This window comes from Cydia fagiglandana, chromosome 10 (genome assembly GCF_963556715.1).
Source record: "Cydia fagiglandana chromosome 10, ilCydFagi1.1, whole genome shotgun sequence".
In the NCBI taxonomy this organism is placed as follows: Eukaryota; Metazoa; Arthropoda; class Insecta; order Lepidoptera; family Tortricidae; genus Cydia; species Cydia fagiglandana.
In genome coordinates this window covers 9,913,878-9,939,354 of record NC_085941.1, presented here as the reverse complement: position 1 = coordinate 9,939,354, position 25,477 = coordinate 9,913,878, and the positions used below count along the sequence as shown (strand labels likewise).

Sequence of the window (25,477 nt, the reverse complement as noted above, 5' to 3'; positions counted from 1 at the left end):
CTATCCGATCCTTTCGTATTCGAAAACACAAATCACTTGAAAACTGAAGGGTATGCCTCCACACATCACCATTTAAGTGTTATATTAATTTCAACAGTTATTATAGACACACAAAGATTTAAAGTAATAAGTAATAAGACTCTGAAGAGACTTAATGTAGGTATAATATTAATTAAATTCTAATGGTGACAAGTGCACACTTTACCAGCTCGATGTGTTTTCTACCATTATGTGTTTTAGTATTTTCATTAGCATAGCCACGGTGCGCGCAGGCAGCCTTTGAAAACTTACACATTACTATTCCGGATCGTTTTTATTTGCTAGATAGTTTAACGGACACTAAATTTAATTATTTATTTCGAACGGCAAAAGCCGTTAGAAACTGTTTTTCAATATAGTCAGCTAAACTGGGGTACAATTCAAAAACTCACCAGCAGTTTAGCTTCACGACCTTCCAGATGGAAAAACAGCAAGCCAATGAGTTGGAAATTTGTTTTTGCGACAACCGCCAAAAAGCAAACTGCTGTGTGGTGGGAGTGTGGGAGAGAGAGGGACGTATATGCTAGAAAAGGACAATACGACCGACAACAGGGTTGCCATTCTCAATATTATTATTAGGTTCCGAATAGCGGTACAGTTGTTTAATGTATTATAATCTGTTTTGACATTTAATTTACTTTATTTTTATTGTTTTACCCTATTTCTGATTTTAATTTCTTGTTTTCTTAGAGTGTACGTAAAATTATAATTTTAATTTGTATGACATTTTTATGTGCATGTTTTTATATTTTTGTATGTTTTTAATTGTTACTATTTTGACAATGTATCTGTTTTTCTAGCGTGTAAGTGATTTGGTCTATAACTGTAAGCTTACATTGTGTTCAATAAATAAAATAAAATAAAATAAAAATGAATATATTATAATATAATAATATAATTCAATTATTGCGGAACACCTATTTTAGGAGGTATTTATGTATTTTAATTAAATATCTGAACTTTCCCTTGGTTCCCTGCTGGGTCGTGACTATAAAATTGTGATCTGATAACCACAATAAAGAATAAAAGCGTTTTTGGTCATTTTAGGTATCGTTAAGCCTTTGAAGTACAATTAAAATTGCAAGAAATGTCGATAGTTTATCGATATGACTTTATCGACATGGCTACAGCAACGTGGGCCACATTGTTAATCGTACGCTAAACAAAAGTGGCAACAGTGACAGCTCGCTATGACACCGTCTATATATATTATAAGTCTATGTGTATGACATTTAATTTAAAAACGCGACTGAAGAATTATAACCTTAAAAATTGTTTACAAATGTACATTTTAAATTATGTTAATGGTATTGATACACTACGAGCTTTAGAAAACTTATAACAAAACTTGGTTACTGTAATTGCATTCTTAATAAAGTTATGAATCTAATCATCTAATGGTATCTTTTGAATTTTGAAAACAGGAAAGAGTTTTTAATGGTTGCTATAGGAACGAAACAATGAAAAGAAAATCTTGTTTGATCGAAGTATCCGAAGATTCCAGTTGCAACAGTTTTGAAAAGAGAATAAGAGGTATTTTCAATAGCACAGATAAGTCCAAAATGCACAGAAACACTATTTGGTACAAGTCTCTTCTCGGTGCCGAGAAAAGCTGCTTAAAACAGGATAAAATAAAAAAGATCCACTACAAGTTCGAAGATGACAAGGAAATGGTAGAGGAATATAACGTAGACACTCAGGTTTTGCTCAGAAGAGCTTGGAAGGTAAAAGGCAAGCTTGGCGGTGAGGGCAAGTGGGATGTGGAAATAGGAGACCCTATTCCTGATGGTACGCCTCGTATAGAAGCTGCTGAAATTGTTGAAAGTAATGATCAGGTGTGTTATTTATAAAATACTTTCATTTCATGCTTTGTTATCTGATAATCTGTCCATATTTGATTATTTTTATTGGTAGCATGTAATTTAATCAACAAGTTGTTTATCTCATAATGCATCCCATACGGTCCTATGCATATAGGCCATATAGGGCCATGTATCTTCTATGTATAGGTAATATACAAAAAGGGTTGACAAATGAAAAGGCCTTCCATTTCACTGTATTTTCAATTCTAAATTGGGCCATACATCGCACTTGCATTGGAAAGTTGTGATTAAATTTGTGTTGTTGTTGTTGTTGTTGTCCTAAGGCACCCCAGAGGTGCAAAGGCCCTTCACAAGCTCGCGCCACGCCTTCCTATCTTCAGCAACCGCTCTTGCCTCGCTCCAGCTCAACCCGACATATATTACATTAACTTTAAAATCTTTTTTCAGCCAATTGTTTCAAGACGCAACACTAGAGTCAATCTAGAATGGAGGATTAGGAACCTCCCGTACCCCATTGAGACTTACTCTGTTAGTGCAAACAATGAGGAGAAATGTATCATAGTCCGGACAACCAATAAGAAGTATTTCAAGAAGCTACAAGTACCTGAATTGATGAGGTTGAATTTACCTTTAGAACAGGCTAACATACAATTTAGTCATCAATTTAACACACTTATCATTGTGGTAAGTCAATTTTGTATAATAGTTATGAACTTGATTAATTTCAGCAAAGTTGTTTTTTAAATGATATAGGAGGTAAATGAACAGACTAATTACCTGATGCCATGGACAACACCAGACAGCAGAGGGGTTGTAAGTGAGTTGTTGGTATAGAAGATGGGAGTAATGTATGCTCCTTTCTTGAAGGTTGTATCAGTCCAGAAATACCACAGGTGACAGTTCATTCCACAGTATAGCTGTGCAAGGCCACAGAATAAATAATAGCACTACCATAGGTTCAGAAATGGCACTTCCTACAAAACTGAAATTTGACAGTGATTCAGGGCCAAACTGGGGACAATTACCGGACAAATAATGTTGTCCCTTTCTAATGTATGGCACTATCCCTTTCGGCTATTTAGGATTGTCAAATTTCAAGTAATTATCTGTGGTTGTGCATGTAAAGGAACATCAAGTTTTGCCAACCCTAATAATTGCTCATAGAAATGCTGGACCGGAAAGAGGTGTGTGTCGAAAAGGTTCTAGAAGACGCACAGTTGAGGAGGTGTGTGTCGAAAAGGTTCTAGAAGACGCGAAGTTTCTAGAAGACGCACAGTTGAGGACCACCGAACATGGAAAGGTTGTCACATAGGGTTATGGTGAAATTGTATTTTCATTAATATCAAGACAAAAAATACTCTTCTGCATTACAGAATAGAATACATTGCAGATTTAATGTCAAAAGAAAAACTTATTGGCATGTAAATATATCCCAAGTTTCTCATTTCAGTATAAGAAGCCTCAACAACTTTTGGATTTGGATAAGGACTGGTATGAAGAACTAAAAAAGGTAAAGGCAGTGAAAGACATACCCAATGAATGCCAAACACAATAGTTTAAAGTTCCATATAAATGTTGGAAAATAAGAAGGTTTATGTTTTATGTAATAATTTTATTTACGTAACTTACTTTTACATCTAGTCTTAACAATTTAAAATAAGTTTAAACATTTCATTTAAATAAATGAATAATGATAAGGTTCTGGTTTTATTTATTACCACATGGGTAACTTATTAGGTAAGAGTCAACATTGTTAACAACATTAACTTTTCGGTATCATCTTGGGTCGTGCCATTCGTTATTCGTTAAGTTCTTAAATTAGTTAGGACTAATTTAAATTCTGCTTTCGTCACCCATTCTACATTCGTCACAATCGTCGGTGGCTTTCAATGTAGAATGCGGGACGAAAGCAGAATAGGATTAATTTAAGAACTTGACGAAAGACGAATGGTGCGACCCAAGACGATACAAATTTTTCGACGCTGTGTCAAACACAAAAGCTGTCACTCGGACGCCACGTCACCGAAGTGTCAACTTTATGCACATGCACGTAGGTCTATGTTGCTCAAAGGTCTGTGACCGAGTAATCCATCTTTGGCGTTGGACCTGCGGTGCAGATATATCGGTCATTGGCGTCCAAAATGATTTGACACTTGCAAGATTGGTGATTATGTTACAATGACTACATACATTTTACTTGATAATTCATCAATATGAATACCTAAAACCATTGCAAGATTTCCACATTGTGTGCTAGCATTTTGCCAGGTTGGCAGATCTTCACATATTGTACTATGGGTAGGCAAACCCAGCACCCACCCAACCACCGCGCGTGTTCCTCTCACGGGACGTCGTCCTCCTCCCAGTCCTTGAGGGCGCCGTCGCAGTAGAAGCACTTGGTCTTGTCGCTCTGGCCGATGTAGTAGAAGCCGGCCTCGACGGGCTTCTGCTTCATGCTCTTGGGCCAGTCTTTGAAGGTGCGGAGGTGGGCGGCCTTGGCGTTGTAGCGCGGATGCGGGGGCACGCTGGCGCCGGCGGGCGGCGCCCGTATGCCGCACTCGTCCTGCCCTGGAGTCATCTGGTGGTTGCTGTTGCGCACAGGCAGTGTTAGTTGTGGCGGCGGGGCCGGTGCTGGGCTAGCTGGCTGTCTGGGCGGCAAATTTATGTGCTTCAAAATCCAAATGCATAAAAGCAGTAAGTCAGACCACAATGACAAGGTCCAATCTTAGAGCATTTAATAACTGAAGTTGCCTTTAAGAGCTTACCCCTCTGCTGAAAACCTTGCACAATTGTGCAAACTTTTGTATGGACAGACTGTTTTGTACAGAAAAGGCCTACTCTTACAGCCAAGATGTCTCCAGTTACTAAATGCTCTAAGGGTCCAATGCAAGGACTAAAATATAAACTATGTTCTGCCGGGCTAGCGCTAGCACATGATTGGCGCGACAGTATCTTGTGGTGAGATAGACTATGTGTCTCTCTTTAATTAACTTAGTTAGAAAAAGTCGGGTAGTCTACCTGGCCGTGAGATACTGTCATGCCAATCATGTGCTAGGCCTACAGTAGAGACACTCGATCCTTATTAGGTTGTGTCTTTACTAATCATCCATAACCAATGCTTTTGCCTGTTCCTGCAATTCCTTCTCATCAATCTCTTTGTCCAACAACCCTCTAGCTTGCAAATACTCTCCATATTGTTTTGGGATCCCCATAAATGTTTTGATTTTGGCCCGAATTTGCTTCCAGGTCTCTTGATAAAAGTTTTTCTTGTCTCTGGCCATTGCTTTATAGTCATGGCCATATTTGTCTAATAAATATGTGAGGTATTCCACTTGGCCCTTAGGTAACCTGTAAGAAAATATTACATTATGGAGTACAATATTGTTTGCAAAAAAAATAGCCTAGGATACTAATCACATATTCTCTAATCAGTTTCCAAATTGATAACAATAATTAGTAATCCAGTAACTGTAATGCCATACGATAAATAAATAAATTAGGTTCCCTCAAGTTGATTAACCAAAAAAAGTATGCATATAAAAAAATGGACCTTAACTATCTAATTGATATGCCCAATAGGTTTTGTGAGCAAACAATGTACAGTCACCTGCAATAATATGTTACTCTTCGAACGCCGCAAAAATATGTGACACGCACTTATGGCTCTATACAAATAAGATCGTGTCAGATATTTTTGCGGCCTTCGTTGTGTAACATATTATTGCAGGTGACTGTACTATACTAGATACTTTATCACTTCACTAATTAATTTAAATACTGATTGTTTTAGACCTATATTTCATTATTTGGAAAAGCTCTTTTTACCTTAAAAAAAATGAATAAATGAATGAGTTGTACACTCACATGAATTTTCTTTCTCTTGGTGCTCGGGCTTCTTTTTCTAATCTTTCCACAACTTCTTTTTTAGGGATTATCTTCACTTCAGTATCTTCTTCCGATTCGGACGATTCCTCCTGGTTGATTATTTTCTTAGCCCGTTTTAACTGTTCCTGCTTGTAATTCGGAATTTTAATCGCTTTATTAGGGTCATTCGCAAGACCCATCTCTTTAAGATTACGAAGTGTCGACTTTTTCATGTCCCAGGCTTCCTTGAGGGTTTTACTGCAAATAATAAAATCAATCTCGTTAACTGTCCTTAAATAAATATTGTGATAGGGACATATAAAATAAATACGAAAGTCATACCAATTTACTTGACCAGTACTGCGTTGTTTAAGATGCATTCTTTTGCGATTTAGTTTGTGAAGATACTTCTTTTTACGATGTTGCTTTTTAATCTTCATGTTGATTGTGTTTTACTTCACAAGAAGCTAAACAACTACAATTAAGAATTACTAAAATTCAGCTAAACAACTACAACGTAAAACCACGTGTATTTGACGTTTGGTTTACGCTAATTTTGACAGATTTGACACAATTTCTTTTTAACAATTATATCCTGGATGCGAGTTCTTTAAGCCAAGGTTTGACACCATAGATATAATAATATAAACAGATACCTTCCAAGCGAGCTGTCAGTGGGACCACTTTTATTTAGTGTACGATTAACAAAGCGGCCCACATTGCTGTAGCCATGTCGATAAAGTCATATCGATAAACTATCGACATTTCTTGCAATTTTAATTTTACTTCAAAGGTTTAACGATACCTAAAATGAACAAAAATGCTTTTATTCTTTATTTTGGTTATCAGATCACAATTTTATAGTCACGCCCCAGCAGGGAACCAAGGGAAAGTTCAGATATTTAATTAAAATACATAAATACCTACTAAAATATGTGTTCCGCAATAATTGAATTATTTTATTACATTATAATATATTCATTATCCATTATGTTTATGTTTATGTTTAACGAAGATATTGAAGCTTCAATTAATCGCTATTTCGTTCCGCTGTGTAGCGTTTATCGATATATAACATGATTAAAATCGACTTTTCACATCCCTAAAAGAGCACACATATACGTTTTTACGCACACATGCACAACCTGGGTCACCTAAAAAGGGGACACTTGGATTTGAAGTCCATCTTGTCAACAGTATGGTTGTCCTTTTTTGACAAGCGGCATTTTTAAAAGAGCAAGGAGAGAGAAATGATACTAGTTGCTGCGCTGTGAAAGAGAACAGACAGAGTAGGGGGCTTGTTTGACACTATCTCTGACACGGTCAAGATCGCCTACCTTCTTGCAAGTTCTTTCTTAAGGTGGATGTCTAAGGATGGGATGCCGATTATCAGCCAAAAGATGGCGTCACTGTGCACGAATTGTGGATTTTCACTATTTCTCCCAAAATACAAAGTTTCATAAGATGTGTTGATATGTGCGAAAACTATAAAAAATACTACATCTAAATCGAGACATGTTCAACTTAACATTGTCTCATTTCGTTATTACCGGAATCCAACTGCAAAATATTGCAATTTCTTGCATTCACGCACACTTACGTACTTAAAGTCACCTTAAAGTCAGTGTCAAATGTCAGCAGATTCGTAATGTTACAGTAAAGTAACCTAGAGGGCGCAGCGGATGAAATGTTTATTGTTGAAAAAAGATTGGAAATTAAATAATAAATTCTTGTTTGAGCAACGATTAAGAATTACAAGGCATTCAGAAGCAACTAATGTTTTCGACCATCAACTGTCATGTGCTCGTGGCACCCGTAGCCTCTATTTTGAAAAAAATCAGATTGTAGCTAAGATACATGGTTCAAACCCCGACAATGCAAGTTTTTTTTTTTATATAATTTTAGCATTCTCTTTTGAATTATTTTAAGCGTATGTTATTCTTCGAAACTAAACTTACGTGAGTAAAATATTTTCAGTATTTTAATTATTTTTTAATAATATTATGGGAAGATTTATAAAAGTATTTTTATTTTCCGGTTTTCAAAGGATATAAATAATGATTAAAATAATTTAAAAAAAGTCATGCATGAGGCTAATTAGGATCGCAGAATAGGTACATAAGAAGTCAACTATCGACGAAGTATAGCTGGTCAAGCAGATCTTGTCAGTAGAAAAAGGCGGCAAATTTGAAAAATGTAGGCGCGAAGGGATATCGTTCATAGAACATTTGGATTTCGCGCCTTTTTAGGGTTCCGTACCCAAAGGGTAAAACGGGACCCTATTACTAAGACTTCGCTGTCCGTCCGTCCGTCCGTCCGTCCGTCTGTCACCAGGCTGTATCTCACGAACCGTGATAGCTAGACAGTTGAAATTTTCACAGATGATGTATTTCTGTTGCCGCTATAACAACAAATACTAAAAACAGAATAAAATAAAGATTTAAATGGGGCTCCCATACAACAAACGTGATTTTTGACCAAAGTTAAGCAACGTCGGGAGTGGTTAGTACTTGGATGGGTGACCGTTTTTAGGGTTCCGTACCCAAAGGGTAAAACGGGACCCTATTACTAAGACTTCGCTGTCCGTCCGTCCGTCCGTCCGTCCGTCCGTCCGTCCGTCCGTCCGTCTGTCACCAGGCTGTATCTCACGAACCGTGATAGCTAGACAGTTGAAATTTTCACAGATGATGTATTTCTGTTGCCGCTATAACAACAAATACTAAAAACAGAATAAAATAAAGATTTAAATGGGGCTCCCATACAACAAACGTGATTTTTGACCAAAGTTAAGCAACGTCGGGAGGGGTCAGTACTTGGATGGGTGACCGTTTTCTTTTTGCTTTTTTTTGGTTTTTTTTTGCATTATGGTACGGAACCCTTCGTGCGCGAGTCCGACTCGCACTTACCCGGTTTTTTTTTGCATTATGGTACGGAACCCTTCGTGCGGGAGTCCGACTGGCACTTGCCCGGTTTTTTTACTGACAAGATTTGCTTGACCAGGTATAAAATAAAAGTTTCCAAAATTTTATTGAAATGATATACCTACATGAAATAATCAAATACAACACATTTACTTAAAATAACTTTTAAAATAAGGCATACCAAAAAGGCAAATTACCAAAAAGATGAAACAAAATAAATAAATAAATACAAAAAGAAATGAGTCTTTGTTCGTGGTTTGAACCCTGTCATGCTGTTCAACTTGTTAGACTTATACTCAGTAGCTAAAAGCCACTAGACCATTTGACCATAGTAGACCCGGGCGAAAAATGCCTTCTTATTTAAGTAACCCGTTACTGTCAAAAATATCAAGTTTGAATTGATTTGAAATATAATTTTTCATTGTCGACTTATTGACATCCAAACGTTGCGAGCATGTTGTACTTTAAAACATTTGGCAACGTCGCACGGGGAATTCTTCTGAAAATGTATGTCCTTTGATATTTTGATATTTATGGATATATGAGGATTCTTCTACTTATGTTGCAAATTGATTAAATTATCGAGAGAAAAATGCTAATGCAAAGAAAACAAGAAATATCCGTTTCATTTCTCATGCTATTGATTCGGTTAAATTGTGTTCTAATGTATGGGGAAGACAAACTAATTATAGCCAGCCTTTTATGAATGTAGTATGATACCATAGGGTATGGTGCTTTACGCACACTAGCGTCCCTTCCCCTCCCCCTGACGCAACCCCCCTTTTTTGCATGAAATATGTCCCGGTTCACAGTTTTTTACATTTTTTGAGGAAAGATTATATTTTAGGAAAAAAGTGTCAATGAAAGAAATAATCCTTAATAAATTCTTAATAAAAAGGTCATATTGATTTTTTTACATGATGCACATTCATGTATTAGCTTGTTTAAATTCGAAATAACATAGTTTTTACTTAGGATTCGCAACTCATTTATTATACACGGTGTAACACGAGGAAACCGAATAATTTTGACAGCGTATTCCTGATCATATTTAGAGACAAAAATATCCTATAAACTTTTTTGAAATGCGGCTAGTTTCAGAGTTAATACCAATTTAAAAAAATAAAACAAGTTTCTATTGTTACATAGTTCAAAACGCCTTTTTGATGGCGATGTTGTTACTATGGGATTTAGTCTAAATATCCTTATTGATATGTCAAAAAGTGACAATTAAGTAACACGTTGCAAAAACTATGTTTTACGAAAAAAAAGTAAAAATCCATGTTAACTGACAAGTTTACCAATAACATTTACTTTTTATGTACATACATATATATTCAAAAAATTAAAAAATGGCGGCCAAGTGCGAGTCGGACTCGCGTTCCAAGGATTCCGTATATTACACAATTTTTAACAATGTATTTTTTATTTTATTTATTTATTTATTTAGATATTTAATTCAGGGAACAAGGCCCATATTACAAATACCTTACAGACTAACATACATATGTATTTTATAAACTTAAAACTAAACATTATTTATGCGAAACGTGAGTGAAATCTTTAAAAAATCCGTAGGAGTCGGATCAAAAACTGTAATTAAGTCCGACTCACGCTTGACTGTACATTTCTAATAGGTTTTCCTGTCATCTATAGGTATAGACCTATTTTATGTATTTTTTCAAAATTTTAAACCTAGTAGTTTCGGAGATAAAGGGGGAAGGGGGCATAGTCATTTTTTGCTTATTTTCTTGAATAACTTCTAAACTGTTTATTCGAAAATTATAAAAAATATATATTTGAGATCCTTACAATAAGCTCTTTCATTTGATATGTAACATGATATAGTTTGAAATTTTTTATTTTTTTATTTTTTCATTTACCTCCCAAAAGTGGCCCCCATGTTTAAAATTCATTTGTTTACAAACTTACATATGTGTACCAGATTTCAACTTGATTGGTCCAGTAGTTCCGGAGAAAATCGGCTGTGACAGACGGACGGACAGACAGACGCACGAGTGATCCTATAAGGGTTCCGTTTTTTCCTTTTGAGGTACGGAACCCTAAAAACAATAAAAAAAATTGTTTTCGGCGAAATTGACCTAAACTCATACAAACATTTTTTCCTTCTTTTAATTTGACCTCAGAAATAAAATCTTTCGCATTTCTTGAGGACACCTTGTATAATAAGTGTTATAAAATGAATATAACCTTTTTTACTAAGAATTTAATAAGGAACTATTTCTTTCATTGACACTTTTATCCTAAAATGTATACATGAGATCAAAAAAAGGAAAAGATGTAATATGTGTTTAGGTCAATTTCGCCAAAAAAAAAATTTTTGTTTGGTTTTGATTTTTTAATTTTATGAATGAATTTGTATATAAAAATTAAATGCTATTGATAAACTTGTCACTTAAAATGGTTTTTTTTTCGTAAAACTTAGTTTTTGCAAAGTGTTACTTGTCACTTTTTGACATATCAATAAGGATATTTAGACTAAATCCCATAGTAGCAACATCGCCATCAAAAAGGCGTTTTGAACTATGTAACAATAGAAACTTGTTTTTTTTTATTGGTATTAACTCTGAAACTAGGCGAATTTCAAAAAAGTTTATAGGACATTTTTGTCTCTAAATGTGATCAGGAATACGCTGTTAAAATTATTCGGTTTCCTCATGTTACACCGTGTATAATAAATGAGTTTCGAACCCTAAGTAAAAACTATGCTATTTCGAATTTTGACAAGCTAATACATGAATTAGGTGCATCATATAAAAAAAAATGAATATCGCCTTTTTTATTAAGAATTTATTAAGGATTATTTCTTTCATTGACACTTTTTTCCTAAAATGTATACTTTCCTCAAAAAATGTAAAAAACTGTGAACCGGGACATATTTCATGCAAAAAGGGTGGGTTGCGTCAGGGGGAGGGGAAGGGACGCTAGTGTGCGTAAAGCACCATACCCTAAGGTATCATACAGAGGCGTAGCTAGAGGATATGGCGCCCGGGGCAGGCACCAAATTTGCGCCCCCCCCCCCCCCCCAACGAAATGAACTAACGAAACGAAAGGGTTATTTTTTTGCTTATTAAAGTTTACTTTTAATTTAGACAAATACAGTGTACCTATATTTTTTTAGTGCATCAGTGGCTAACAAGCTTACGACCCACCTGATGGTAAGCGGTCACCGCATCCTATGGACGTCTACACTCCAGGGGTGTTACATGCGCGTTGCCGACCATTTTAAAACTTATAAACTTCTTTTTTGCAGATCTCCTTAGACTTAAAGGTTCAATATCGCTCGTGAGTTTGGGATCGTAGACTATTCATAGGTACAGTCAAGGAATTTAAATTCCGACCCATTTCGTACTTTGTCACAGTGACAACCGTATGAGGTCTCTAGCGGCTTTCATATTGATTGTCACTGTGACAAAGTACGAAATGGGTCGGAATTTAAATTCCTTGACTGTACAGTGCGCCTTTGGACTGATTTGAAGGGTCCAAGGTGGCATCCAGGTGCTCCTGTTCAAAGGTGATAGCAGTACTCAATACATATATCGGATCAGTCTACCCCAGAGTAAAGTATCGCCTCCCTTTATTGAGCACATCGAGTTTTTTTGGATACTAGCGCAGCCTACCCAGCAAGGTGGCTACGAAATTATTGGACGTCACTGATGGAGATGTCAACACCGATCGAGGCTCCCAATACTCCCTGACATGGGAAGGGTTGTGCCTTGAAAATGAGGTTTTCTTAGCGGTAAACGCGCAAAATTGAGTCTTGGTGGGATTGAATTGGACTAAATTATCCCGATCCCACACCGAAACTCTGGATAGAATGCTCTCGATACCTGACACAGGTTTTTCACGACATTCTAGTATCACAGACCGAGTGATGTTAGCACGGCATGTGTTATACAGGGTGGTCCAAACCTTGACGTTCAAAAATTTTGTTTTCGAGTTATGATTTTATTACTTTTAACTTTTGTTAAGTAATTCCGGGGTGAAGCAATTAATTTATTTAAAAAAACTATTGAACTTTTTTAAATGTTTCTTTTTCTAACATACTCGTAATCCTTGACAAACGGTGCAGTTGCTAAAAAAAACCAACATCCTCACTTGGCTGAGTTGGAAAAAAAGACAAAGTTTTACGTTCAATCATCTCAAGCTTAGATGTTGCCCTTACCTAAATAAATAAAAAATCAAGCGATTTCAAGGACTTTTGGTTATTTTAGAAACTGCTAGACCCTAAGTTTTTTAAAAGGTCAAACAGTGATACTTAATAGTCATAATTTGTCATAGACGCCGGTCGAAGGAATTGAGGTGGAAAGCTTCCAAATTAGTAATTCATTAAAAAAATCCTCTTTTGTTATTTCTACTATTATTTCATGGGGTCACTTTCCCATCGCTATTTCATGTTATCAGTGCAAATACCACGAACATTTATTAGAAGGCATAAAAGCAAAGCAAAGCTTCACCCCGGAATTTCTTAACAAAAGTTAAAAGTCTCGAAAACTACGAAAAATCGGCTAACATACTCGTACATGGGGTATATTCTGATAACCCACGACGAGGATACTAAAAAAAATTTTTGTGCGTCAAGGTTTGGACCAGCCTGTATACAGGGTGGCTAAAAAATAACTGCATTTCCGTTGCCAGGGAGGTTTTGGGATTATACTGAGCAACTTTGACTATGAGTCCAACCCCTAAGTCGCGAAAAAAAAAAATTTGGCTGTTTCCTACATTTTGGCTGGTCCATTTTCTATGGGAGGGTAAACTTTTTTTCGCGATTTCGGGGTTGGTCCCGTAGTAAAAGTTGCTCAGTATAATCCCAAAACCTCCCTGGCAACGGGAATGTAGTAATTTTTTAGCCATCCCTGTATAGTACTGTCTTCCGCATATCGATGAATGTCGTCGATAGACAACATGTCACAGATATGCAGCAGCAGCAGCTATTGGAGCAGCCGGCCTAGCCAAGGTTACAATCGCTATCGCTTCGACAACGAAAAGCATTATGTCTCTCTATCACTCTTCCTTATTAGTGTGACAGTGACAGTTGCGTTTCGATCGCTACAGAGCGTAAGCGATTGACATCTTGGCTACGCGGCCAGGTTCCGTCTACTACGGCTCATATGCGCCTGCCGGACAAAGGGCTAGCGATCCATTTGCATAGGTAGTCTCTTGGACAGTCCATAAGATGGTAACTTCGACAGGAGACCCCTAACGGAAAAGTCGCGCTAACACGGGACACAACTCTGAAGCACTCGGCCCGCTCGCCTTATAAAACGAAAGCATAGCAACTCCCGCCGAATATCCCTCTGCTTGATAGAAGTTTCTGGCATAGAGTATTCGCACTGCGGCATGGTGGGCAGTAGGGCGCTACCGTCGTCTTTCAAGGTCGAGTTCGAGGCAAAAAGAGTACCTAAAAGATCGGCTTTCTCTTTTGCGCTGTGGGCCAGAATACCATCCGCATTTCACACTTCACACTGGTGGTAAATACGACTGACAAAAGTTTCCCTGCTGCCTTTTGGCAAGGCGGAGAGGTAGTCTTTTGCCCATTTTGGCGCCCCCCCTTGGACGGCGCCCGGGGCACGTGCCCCCTCCAACCCCCCCCCCTAGTTACGCCACTGGTATCATACTACATTCATAAAAGGCTGGCTATAATTAGTTTTTCAAAAAGCACAATTTGACCGAATATATGAAAGAGGGTCATTGTTGTTGTAAAAGGTGTGCAGGAAATGATACGTTTTTGCACTAGAGCAGTTTAGGTTCCAATTCCAAGTACGATTTTATTATTCTTTTTACAATAAGCAATTGAAATTTGGGTATAAATGGATTTGTTATACAATTTCCATTCTGATATTTGACTCCCCATTCCATAAATAACGATACTTTTGGCCAAATTGTTAATTGAAAATACCTACTCTCAAAAATACCTACTATAAAAATATATTTAAAAAAACACATGCATTTTACTTTCCTCGTATGCGAAATGAAAAGTAGAGTGTTTTAACTCGGGTGAAAGGCAGCATTTTTGAAAAAAACCAGGCAAGTGCGAGTCGGACTCGCGCACGAAGGGTTCCGTACCATAATGCAAAAAAAAAACAAAAAAAAGCAAAAAAAAAAAGGTCACCCATACAAGTACTGACCACTCCCGACGTTGCTTAACTTTGGTCAAAAATCACGTTTGTTGTATGGGAGCCCCATTTAAATCTTTATTTTATTCTGTTTTTAGTATTTGTTGTTATAGCGGCAACAGAAATACATCATCTGTGAAAATTTCAACTGTCTAGCTATCACGGTTCGTGAGATACAGCCTGGTGACAGACAGACGGACAGACGGACGGACAGCGAAGTCTTAGTAATAGGGTCCCGTTTTACCCTTTGGGTACGGAACCCTAAAAATATCATCTACTAATGTTATTGTTATGCACAAGCAGAAGATATTATAGAATCTTGTTTATTTACAAGAAGATGACATTTTTCTCCACATACCTATATATTTTTGAGAAAAATATAGCTAGGTATTTTAGTTTAAAAATCATTGTTACAATAAATATAGGCTTTTCCAGAGAACATTTACCGAAACGAAAGCAGAATTCACAAGGGTTTTCGGTGGACGACCGTAACGCGAATGATTGTTTGGACTGACCTTTCTATAAATATATAAATGTATTTTATTGTGTAATAATCATAATAATTATTAAGTTATATTAAATCTGGGAATGAAATTATATCAGAAAGGAGATTCTTAAATGAGTAGGTATACTCGTAACATGCTTTGTGCATTAAATATACCTCCCTCTATTGAGTGAAAATAAAACAAAATACACCGGTAATCTGTGTTGCGGTTTTAAAGTGCCATCTGTTACACCTTTGACAAATTAAAAATGATTACTTGTCAAATGAAGTCGCCATGTTAGAATTACACCGATACTATAAGCATCACTCACACAAACAAGCAATGAGGCAAAATTTTACCAATATTCAAAGGCTTTTTTCTTAATAATTTTAATCAAAATCTAGTATTTTTTTACGTTAAGCGAAGACAGAAATATATATACTACCCAAACATTACATATACAAGTGAAGAAATCCTATATAATAGGAGCTAGGGTGCCAAGAAAGTTGTATGAAAATCGAGCAAGGAGAACCACCTTAATGCTAAAAAAAACGAACTATAGGAGAATACATGTATAAAACCTATAAGAGACTATCGCACCGCACTGCGACCTTGGTGCGCCGCACCCAAGCAAGGGTGCGAAGCTCCTGACTTCGGTCAAACTCGGCTCCGCTCGGCTCAGCATTGCTCCGAGCAATTATTAGGGTTGGCACCACTTGACTTCCTTTTGCGTGCACGACCACTGATAAGATAATCACTTGATTTTTGACAACCCTAGATAGCCAAAAGGGATAGTGCCATATATTAGAAAGGGACAGCATGATTCGACCCTGAACCGCTGTCAAACTTCGGTTTTGTAGGAAGCTTCCTTTCTGTACGGTAGTACTATTAATTATTCTGTGACCCAAGTGAGGCGAGAAAGAAATATATAGATTAATATTAAGAATTATAACTTTAGAATAATAGATAGAAATATCTCCTTCTCACTCTCACGTATGGGTGTGTTACGGCTATAAGACCGAGTTAAAACTTCTATGAAAATATAAAGCCCCCTCCAGACTATGCGCGTGAATCGCGGGCGAAGCCGCGAACGCAAGTGTGGCGTCGATTTCGCAGATTGTTCACGCCTTCGCGTTCGCGCCTTGTTCTCCGTTTTTTGTCGGTATTTCGGCCCGCGTCAAAGGAGACGCGAAGCGCGAACTTGCAAGATTCCACATTACATAATATTTTGACTCCTCTGTGGCAAGATAAATATGAATAATATTATGATTATATTATATTAAGCAGCTATATTTTACGGTTTTACAATAAAACAAAATGGAAAAACAGCTAAATTACGATGCCATAGATAACTAACAGTTAAACTCGATCAGCTGATGCTTTTCCGCCATATTGCCGCAAACCAAACTGCGAAATCGCCGTGAAGTGTGCGAGTGTGGAGTCATACGTCAACTTCGCGATATGTTCGCTCCGCGATGTCGCGCCGCGATTCACGCACATAGTCTGGAGGGGGCTAAACGCTTAAAATAACACTTGCAAAATCTAGGCTATCAAAATCGCTGCCAACTTGGTCTAATTGGGTCGTGCAATTTTTGGCAGTGCATTCACCGGACTTCTGACAAAGACAGTGACACTGACAGGAGTGACAGGCTTTGCTTCAAAGTTGAGGTTATTTTTTCACTTTCAGTGTGAGCGCCAAGTATTTATCTTCTGAATTCACTATTTAAGACAAAAAAAGTATTTAAAATGCCACAAACAGGCGCAACAAGATATCAGAAGTTTCTCAAATCCGAGAAATCGAAAACCAAATTAAAGAATAAACAAGCTAAGAAGAAAGACTTGCCGAGGGGTACGAATGTAACGAAGACGAATTTTAAAGTAAAACAGATCGTAATAAAAGAGCAACTAAAACAGCATGGTGCCAACGAAGCCTTGTCTGCTCGGAAGCTGAACGCGAAAGAGCTCTTGTCGAGATTAAATCATTTTAACACACAATCCTGTAAAGACGCCTTAGAAGGTATAAAGGAATTGATAAGCGGACATGTGAATGTGTTGGAAGGCAACCTGGGCCAGCTCATTAATGGAGTGGCTCCATTGGTACTTAATATTGAAGCTGTTGTAAGTATTTTTAATCATAATATTAAACATGCAAGTTAAAATTCCTTTCAAAAATTAAGCTCCTCCAGCATTTTAAGGTACATTAGAAAATAACATTCAATTCCCTTTAACAAAGCTCAGGCTTCAAGATATTTTCATTATGATTAAAAATGCAAACTTTTTTTTTTCAGGTTCGCAGAGAGGCTTTGAAGGTCCTACATTTGATGCTTTCTAATGTAACCGTAGAAAAAACAGAACCATTCTTTGATATTCTGTCCACTTATCTCAGGAGTGCCATGACACACATAGACAACAGGATTCAAGAGGATTCCCTACTGTTTCTTGATATACTCCTCATTTGCTGTTCTGAAAATGTAGCAAAGGATTTCCACAGGATTATTCCAAACTTCTTAGATATGATTTCCAAATTAAGGGTAGATTCGAAGCCAGGAAGAACACTGACTGTCAATTTGAACAGCCAAATAACTAGTGTAAAATGGAGAGTTAAAGTATTACACAGGCTGCAAGACTTTCTCAGAAAGTATGTGGAACACAATAAAATCAATGTGGTTGACAAGGAACTTGCAGCCAACACAAAATTCTTTGACAGTTCTAAGATGAACCACTACCCTTTATACAATCATAGTTACACAGCTGTATGCCATGTGTCATCATTTTCAGCTAAAAATACACAAGATGCATCCATTGATGAGGCTGAGAAATTCATAAAATACATTGAAACTTTAATGCCACTGCTTTTCGAGGCTTGGGTTGAAGTATGTGCCAATGCTAACTCAGATAAAAATATTGAAACACTAGTGAGTGAGGACTCAGCAGGGTTACTAAAGCGCATCCTGGAAGTAGTAACATTATTGTGGGACCTGGTCCAATACCTTAACAAGAAGAATCCCCATTCTAATATAGAGAGCCTGTTTAGGCAGAATTATCGCAAGTCATTCAGTCAACACTTTGTGCAACCTTTCCCATTTGCAACAAACATAAGATCAAGACAGCAAAGAGGCAACCAATCCAATTCAAACTTTGAGGATTTGATTACAGATCCTAAGTTAATTATTGAAAACTTACTAATTTGCCAAATGTTTATTGCTCTCAATCCAAATGTGCACATCAAAAATCAGAGCAAGGAAATAAATTCAGTCCTCAATTACATGGAAAAGATATTTAATGAGAATGCTGAAGTAGATGTCAGTGATCTCCTTATTAAGATTCTAGATAATGTATTCTCTAATGATGTCAATAATTGGACTAGAACACTCTCTGTCATGGATGCTTTACTGAGAAAAGTAATATGGGCATACTTTAACAAAAATCTGCCAAGTCAATTTAGACAGAAGATCTTTGCTCTTCTATGTAAAATAGCACTCTGTGATAAATTGGCTCATTTTCATGCAAGTGATGCTTATGACATGTGGCTTAAGAACTTGCCCGATATTTTACTTGAGGATTCAGTGACTGTGCAAGTTGTTGATATCCTAAACAAGTTTGCTGTTGCCAACAACACAATCTTCAATTCTGTAGTTAAACCAAAACTGCGCAAAATTATTGAAAACCTACCAAAAATTTCTGTATCTGACAGTGTGAACCCTACAAGTTACTATAAGATTTTCTCCTTACTATATTGGGTCAAGTGTTGGGATGATGCATCATTGAATTTACTGGAGAATCAGTTAATCAACAATGCTTATGATTTGGATCATGGGAAATATATTTTTGATACTCTGAGACACAGAAGTGCTACTAATAATGTATAATACTAACAGCTCAGATAAGATGACCGAAATTTAATCAATAATTCATCAATACAGTAGTTTCACTAGATGGCGTTGACACGACACACGATGCAATTTGTTGTTTGTTGTGATACATCTGCAAATGCCTATACTGTATGTGTGGTATTGGTAAATATCACACATACAGTATAGTAATAAATTACTGAATTACTGTACCAAGTCTGTGGGGCCTGGTAAAACCACTATATACCGATGCCATGAATACTTGTTTGACTGTGATAACTTCTAATAGACATGCAAGAGGTTAAAATAAAATTATAAAACTTACAGTAGTTATTTATTTCAATAAACTCAAACACTCATGTAAAATTGTGACTCAGTCAACTAATAAAACATAATATATGTAATAGTAACAGGTAACAAAATTACAAGGTAACTTGAAAATGAGTACAAATGCAGTTTAGCAAATGATAGCACAGCAAAGTCATAATTATCAGAGAGTAGGGTAAATCTAGCTTTCATTGGCACCCTAGTACCTAATTTTAACCCTTTAACCGCCAGAGTCTGATATATAAGACATTACATATCCAGCTCATTTCGCCAGTCTGATAAATAAGACAAAGATCTGATTTGGTTTTTACAGCACATTTATAACTCCCGTAACTATGCCAACCTTACTCTGCTTGGTACAATTACTGTCGGTGGCGACATGAGCACGCTCGATCAAAAATTGCTGGCGGTTAAAAGGTTAAAATATTGACACTAATAATTTACTTCAATAACATTAAACCTTTTAGATTACAGTTAGGGTGCCAATAACAAACAGCTTTATACCCTCCATTATGTACATACACATACATGTATCCAGGAAGAAGAAAAATTATATTTAACACATTTAATTTCCTAGGAACTTGACCATTAAAGAAATACTGAATTTGGAGTACCTACATACACAAACATTGTTCAGGATAGTATTATGCACAACAATAGGTTTCCATTCAACAGCTAAATTCTATAAAATTACCTCTAAATCAGTGTATTATGCATAGTACTTTGCTAAATATTTACAGTGTTCAATTGAGATATTTCTGTTTTAACTAGACGAAAAAAAGTCAGTATTTCAAGAGCCCACAATGAAAAGTACAATTCTAATAGTAATGTAACAGTCAAGTGTAAAAATATGTGCGCATAATTATAATTTCTCAAAAATATGTCCCATAGTTCTTCACCCTTTAGGTACCAGGCTAAGGGATATATATTTCCCACATACGGCACTTCAAACATGTGTTCTATTTTCGATCAGTAAGACTGACATTCGATGGCTATTTTTGAACTATCAGCCTGGTAAAGGGTTAATTCGCAGACTTAAACAGCTATGGGACATATTTTTGAGTATGATGAGCGCAACCATACTTTTACACTTGACTTTTACACAAGTTTAGCGTTTACAATTGAGTCGCTTAACTTCAAACTCGGGTAAATCCATCTGTCAGATTATGCGATTTTGGTATTAAGAAAACGTAATAGGGTAGATATATGCTGAGAGGGTCCAATGGATTTACCCGAGTTTGAAGTTAAGCGACACAATTATTTTCATCATCTGGTAATCTTATCATTTACATTTAGAATGAATCGCCATGAATAATTTGTAATACAAAATGTGTAACATTCCAGATATGGGCCCCCAGTTCCCGTTTCAAGAAAACGTAATCCAAGCAGAAATATCTTTCTAATAAAAGGAGTTGGAAAAAGACTTCCGTTTAGTAGTAGACGTTTCCATGGAACGGGCGTTCGTAAACCATCATTTATTTCATGTAAGACACCCTCGTATCGTCGAGGCTCCCAGAATCATAGTTCATCATCACAAACATCAATGGCTATTATATCACATAACGAGTACAACCACAGTCCGTACATCCAACTTTACATTTGGTACTAATATCAAAATAATCCCTTCACACACACCCTGCATCACTCAAGTAAGATGCTAAGATTGCTAAGTCTCGTGAAGACCTTAATAAATTATGATATTCTTACTGCAGACGTGCCAAGTCGAATAAGAAATCGTTGCAAATTAGAAGTTTCACTAGATGGCGCCGACAAGAAACATACCTCAGTGGCGACATCTGCATGGAGCTTTTAATCTAAGCTTAGTTTTTGATCCCATACTCTGCGTCACCTAGCGATCCCTCAATTCCAACTCCACCAATTATTTTTTGACTTAGGGTGGTATTCCACCTGTCCAATTTATTTGTCGAATGTGTATTTTGTCTCACATTTTGCATAATGAGAGAGTGAGATGCAAAGACATTGGACAGATGGAATACCACCCTAAAGCAGTCTTAGCACATCTATATATGTATATGCATTAACGGCAGACTAGTTATTTCTTTGCAATATGCATTAAATACTAAGTAATAGATATAACTACAACAAGCATAATTCCTTTAGTAATTGTCGAGTCGTTTAATGTTTCACATTTGGCAAATTTTGGCTAAAATTATAATCGCCAGGCTCCGATGTAATCCTTGATAATGGCGTTAATTTAGTTAAGAAATAATTCATCTGATTAAGTAATTAGAAATACTAGTAACCAACATTATTGAGAATTAAGTTCTCATAAATAAAATTTGTAAACAGTGCATTTCATGCTTAAATGAATACTTGCATCGTGTTGAGCATACTTTCACTAGAATTTTTGGTGCCGTTACAAACTTATTACTTAGTGTGCGTCCGCAAAAAATATTGAATGCTATACAGCAAACGTACAGTCCATAAGATGTTAAATATTCATCATACGGGTCTTTTTTAGACGTGTCCCTAACTGGAACATCCTGTCGAATGAACTTCTAACAGCTCACGGACTTTTCAATTTACGATTAGTACCTACCTATTCGTAAATTTCAAAAATTAAATACATTAAACTAACAATTTGAAGTCGAAAAGGACGACATACGGCTCTATTTCTTACATATCGTATTAAAAGATGTATATAAGCATGAAGAAATCATAACATATAATTCTCTAAGTTTGGAAGAACACAAATCTCAGAGCTGGCATACTTTCGAGTATGCAAGCATTGTGTTTCTACGAATAAAACTTGCTAAGCAATAAATTTGCTAAAGCATGAAATTTAATACAGACGGTTTCCTGTATGTAAAGAGAGCTCATAATAACCAGACTATAGCCAGTCAACAAAGTACGAAGTTTAGTTGGTGTCGTGTCTATTGAGTTTTCCTTTTATTGGACTTTTTTGTGCGAGGTATGGTAGAAGAAGCCGTCAGCATTGCCTGGAAGTAGAGAAATAAATTGAAAAAATAAGAAAGCGGTAGCCCTTCGTACAGAGACGAGTAACATTTTTATGGAGATGGAGGTAAGTGCTGATATTAAAGTCGGGTTTTAAAGGGTTCTTTAGTCAACTAGGAACCCTTAGTTTTTAGGAGTATACCTATAGCTAGAGTAAAAGGGCATTCCGCCAAAATTCTAATTGTAAATAGTAGGTACAGTCAGTCACAATACTGTCAAGTATATCGCAAGTATCGCAACCCATCCCTTTCTTAGACTTATTTGTAACCAAATAAGGGTTACAATTGCAAAGGTATGTTGTAGTACATTTGGCTACATTCTAATATGTTCACTTGTCACTTTGTCATTTTTTTGCACAATTTGATGCTGAGTGTATCTACTTTTTATGCTATGAAATTGACATCTGCCCATTTACTCCAGCTAATTAGGTAAAGTAATTAAAAACTCAATGTATTGTCATATTACAATACATAACAGCAATTGTAATGTGTATGTGGAACTGATTTCAAATGTGTCTCGCAATAAACTAATTAATTGGTAGTATTTCCTAACCAATTTACCAATTTACAATTCGTTCTTTACTATATATAGAAGCATAGTAAAATATATGAACAAATACAAAATATGTTATATTTTTCATTTCGAACTAACTAAGCAACTAATTAAAATGATATCATAATTGTTTTTGCGCACAATAAGCTTAGTTAATTCGAAACCTGTGAGAGCGGATACTGTTAATAATTCACACCAGTGTTAGTATCAAATAAATACACATCAAATACGGCACTTCACGCTAAATAAATACTTAGATAAAAATAACACTCAATACAGTTTAAGTATGTCATTAATTTATAACAGTACCAGCCAGTCATTATGGTATTTGGTAGCGCTCACGCCATGCAACAAATAAAAACAATACTATAATGAAACATACGTTCCGGTCGCGCTGCTGCAACGAGAAAATAGGATATAGGAAGGCTTCAGAGTCTTCAGACATCTGTACTTTTCGATGCAGTCGGAATATCATCGTGCAACGAAACGAACTTATATTCTGGGTGGCTCTCAATTTTCGCTTCGATCAACTTTTGTAGAGCATCACTCTTTTCCATAATGTCATGTGATATGACTTCGTTTTCAAAATCGGCAGCGTCTACAAAACTAACTTGGTCATCGGCGATAGATTGCGCATCCTCTTTAGGTGTATCGAATGGCGTATTTATGTCAACATAACTTTGATAATCAGTTTGTTGGTCATTACCAGATGACCTTCTGCTGTGCGAGCGGGACCTCGATGACATTGATGTAGTATCGGTTTTAGATTTATCGTCACTTTTATGCCAGAATGCTAATTTGCTTGGCAGTTGTAACAGTTTGCCAATCCCTGAAGTATTCCCTTTAGGGATTTTGTTGGGTGATTTCGATTTGTGACGTCGTTTCTTTTCCGCTATTGGATTAACAACCTGCAAAGTTTGATGTGAACTAATTTCTTTAAGAGGTCTATTTGGTAAATTGCTCAGGATGTCATTCAGGCTTTCTAGCGAAGTTGTGCCGATTGAGCTACGCGTTCCATTACCACCCTTTAAAGCTTCAGATGTACCTTCTGTAGTATCTGCTTTAGGTGGTGGTGGTGGTGGTGGAGGTGCCCTACCTTTCCCATATTTACCTTTAGGTGACTTAGATTTACGTTTACTCCTGGGAGAGTCCTCTGGTGTTCCAAAAGAAGCTTCGTCGTCGCTTTCTGCGGAATCATTCTCATAAGCGGATGTATCTAGGCTAGTAGAATCAGCTTTTTCATCTTTAGATGTACACATTTGATCTTTAGACTCTTTAATTTCATCTTTAGATGAATTAGTTCCAACTTTGAGTACATTCATATCATCTGCAGATGCATTATTTTCACCTTGAGGTATAATGATTTCATGTTTAGATGCACTAGTTTCATCTTTTGTTATATTAATTTCATCATCCAGCGTATTTTCAGGCTTTTCTTCAAGATCTGTCTTTTTACAACCCATTACGTTTTGATCATTTATTGTAGTCTGAACGTTTTCCGTCTTTGATAGTTCGTTAGTTTTATTATTATTGTCATCATTTTCAGTTGCAGTTAACTCTTCACTTTCATTTGTTTTCACTGCTTTTGCGTTATCTATATCCTCCTCTGCGTTTTCAAATATTTCCTGAGGTTCTTTGTCTGGCGAAAGTTTCTTTTCGGAATTTTCATCAATAATATTTTTATTTTGGTCCCTCATATAATTGGATTGATTAAAATTTGTACCTAAAGGATAATTTCCTAAGACTTGTATTATTCTGACTTCATCTCCTTCGTATTGATATATAAAGGGAGGATCAGTATGGGAGAGGAAAAGGTGAGAGGGGAGATTGACTAAGGGGGGCATATTCGAATATTCAAAACTATCGTCGTCTGGAATCTCCTCGATGAATACTTCGTTGTCCTTTAATTTAAATAAAAACTTAAGTCTATATCAAGTATAATATGAAACGAAGAAATAATCTAGTAAATGCATAAACAGACTTGTAAAAAATTTAGAGAAATATTTAAGAAATAATTTAATGTTACGTAATAATAGAACAGAAAACATGCACAAAAAAAAACTAGAAACGTATAATTATACTACTTAAATAACGCCAAATCATATTAAGTTACCTAAAATACACATACATTAAGTATAAGATTAAGAAGTCAATCAAAGTACGATGTCTTTCAATTCGTATTTAAGTTGATCTAATTTCTTATCGTACGTTATTCCATCTGTCCAATATATTGGTCCAATATGTATCGCGTTTCACATTTTTGCTTAATGAGAGAGTGAGACACAATAACATTGGACAAATAAATTGGACTGCTGGAATATCACCCTTATATAACTTATTGTATGTACGTCTTTCACACAGACAGGAAGTTAACTTAGAATACATTTATAAAATCTCCAATGTCATGCATCCAATAACACTGCATAGAAATTGTTAATTTAAAAGGTTCTACATAAAGTCGATATTTCTAACTCTCCGCCAAATAGTACTGTTCCTCTTCAC

At 36.2% G+C, this 25,477-nt stretch overlaps 4 protein-coding genes across 7 annotated transcripts in view; 2 read left to right on the top strand and 2 right to left on the bottom strand.

Moving 5' to 3' along the window:
* The first annotated feature begins 1,375 nt into the window (after positions 1-1,375).
* On the top strand, positions 1,376-3,559 carry LOC134667845 (protein DPCD). Its single transcript, XM_063525234.1, has 3 exons — positions 1,376-1,874; positions 2,310-2,546; positions 3,313-3,559. The coding sequence occupies exons 1-3, from the start codon at positions 1,500-1,502 to the stop codon at positions 3,415-3,417; spliced, it is 717 nt and encodes a 238-aa protein (XP_063381304.1). The 5' UTR covers positions 1,376-1,499; the 3' UTR covers positions 3,418-3,559.
* A 1,395-nt stretch (positions 3,560-4,954) lies between these two features.
* LOC134667846 (nucleolar protein 16) lies at positions 4,955-6,261 on the bottom strand. Its single transcript, XM_063525235.1, has 3 exons — positions 6,069-6,261; positions 5,727-5,984; positions 4,955-5,210 (listed from the first exon to the last, which is right to left on the bottom strand). Exons 1-3 carry the CDS (start codon positions 6,164-6,166, stop codon positions 4,961-4,963), a joined length of 606 nt encoding a protein of 201 aa, XP_063381305.1. The 5' UTR covers positions 6,167-6,261; the 3' UTR covers positions 4,955-4,960.
* A 10,689-nt stretch (positions 6,262-16,950) lies between these two features.
* On the top strand, positions 16,951-19,444 carry LOC134667844 (testis-expressed protein 10 homolog). The gene is made up of 2 exons (XM_063525233.1): positions 16,951-17,387; positions 17,558-19,444. The coding sequence occupies exons 1-2, from the start codon at positions 17,016-17,018 to the stop codon at positions 19,136-19,138; spliced, it is 1,953 nt and encodes a 650-aa protein (XP_063381303.1). The 5' UTR covers positions 16,951-17,015; the 3' UTR covers positions 19,139-19,444.
* Positions 19,445-19,869: 425 nt separating this feature from the next.
* Positions 19,870-25,477, bottom strand: part of LOC134667843 (receptor expression-enhancing protein 1) — a 32,315-nt gene continuing 26,707 nt past the window's right edge. For 2 of the 4 annotated variants that reach the window (XM_063525230.1, XM_063525228.1), the window contains 2 exons: positions 23,358-24,876; positions 19,870-22,407 (listed from right to left, as the gene is read on the bottom strand). In XM_063525230.1, coding sequence (XP_063381300.1) covers positions 23,413-24,876 — 1,464 coding nt within the window. In that variant the 3' untranslated portion in view covers positions 19,870-22,407; positions 23,358-23,412. The remainder of the gene's footprint in view (positions 22,408-23,357; positions 24,877-25,477) is intronic. The other 2 variants (XM_063525229.1, XM_063525232.1) reach the window with 2 other exon arrangements.

What these genes read in the sequence shown, in the direction of transcription:
- LOC134667844 (XM_063525233.1), top strand. Translation starts at nt 17,016, where the DNA reads ATGCCACAAACAGGCGCAACAAGATATCAGAAGTTTCTCAAATCCGAG. An exon ending in TACTTAATATTGAAGCTGTT is followed by an intron (nt 17,388 to 17,557) that starts GTAAGTATTTTT and finishes TTTTTTTTTCAG; the next exon opens with GTTCGCAGAGAGGCTTTGAA.
- LOC134667845 (XM_063525234.1), top strand. Translation starts at nt 1,500, where the DNA reads ATGAAAAGAAAATCTTGTTTGATCGAAGTATCCGAAGATTCCAGTTGC. An exon ending in TTGTTGAAAGTAATGATCAG is followed by an intron (nt 1,875 to 2,309) that starts GTGTGTTATTTA and finishes ATCTTTTTTCAG; the next exon opens with CCAATTGTTTCAAGACGCAA. An exon ending in TTAACACACTTATCATTGTG is followed by an intron (nt 2,547 to 3,312) that starts GTAAGTCAATTT and finishes TTCTCATTTCAG; the next exon opens with TATAAGAAGCCTCAACAACT.
- LOC134667846 (XM_063525235.1), bottom strand. Translation starts at nt 6,166, where the DNA reads ATGAAGATTAAAAAGCAACATCGTAAAAAGAAGTATCTTCACAAACTA. An exon ending in AGTACTGGTCAAGTAAATTG is followed by an intron (nt 5,985 to 6,068) that starts GTATGACTTTCG and finishes TATTATTTGCAG; the next exon opens with TAAAACCCTCAAGGAAGCCT. An exon ending in CCAAGAGAAAGAAAATTCAT is followed by an intron (nt 5,211 to 5,726) that starts GTGAGTGTACAA and finishes ATTTTCTTACAG; the next exon opens with GTTACCTAAGGGCCAAGTGG.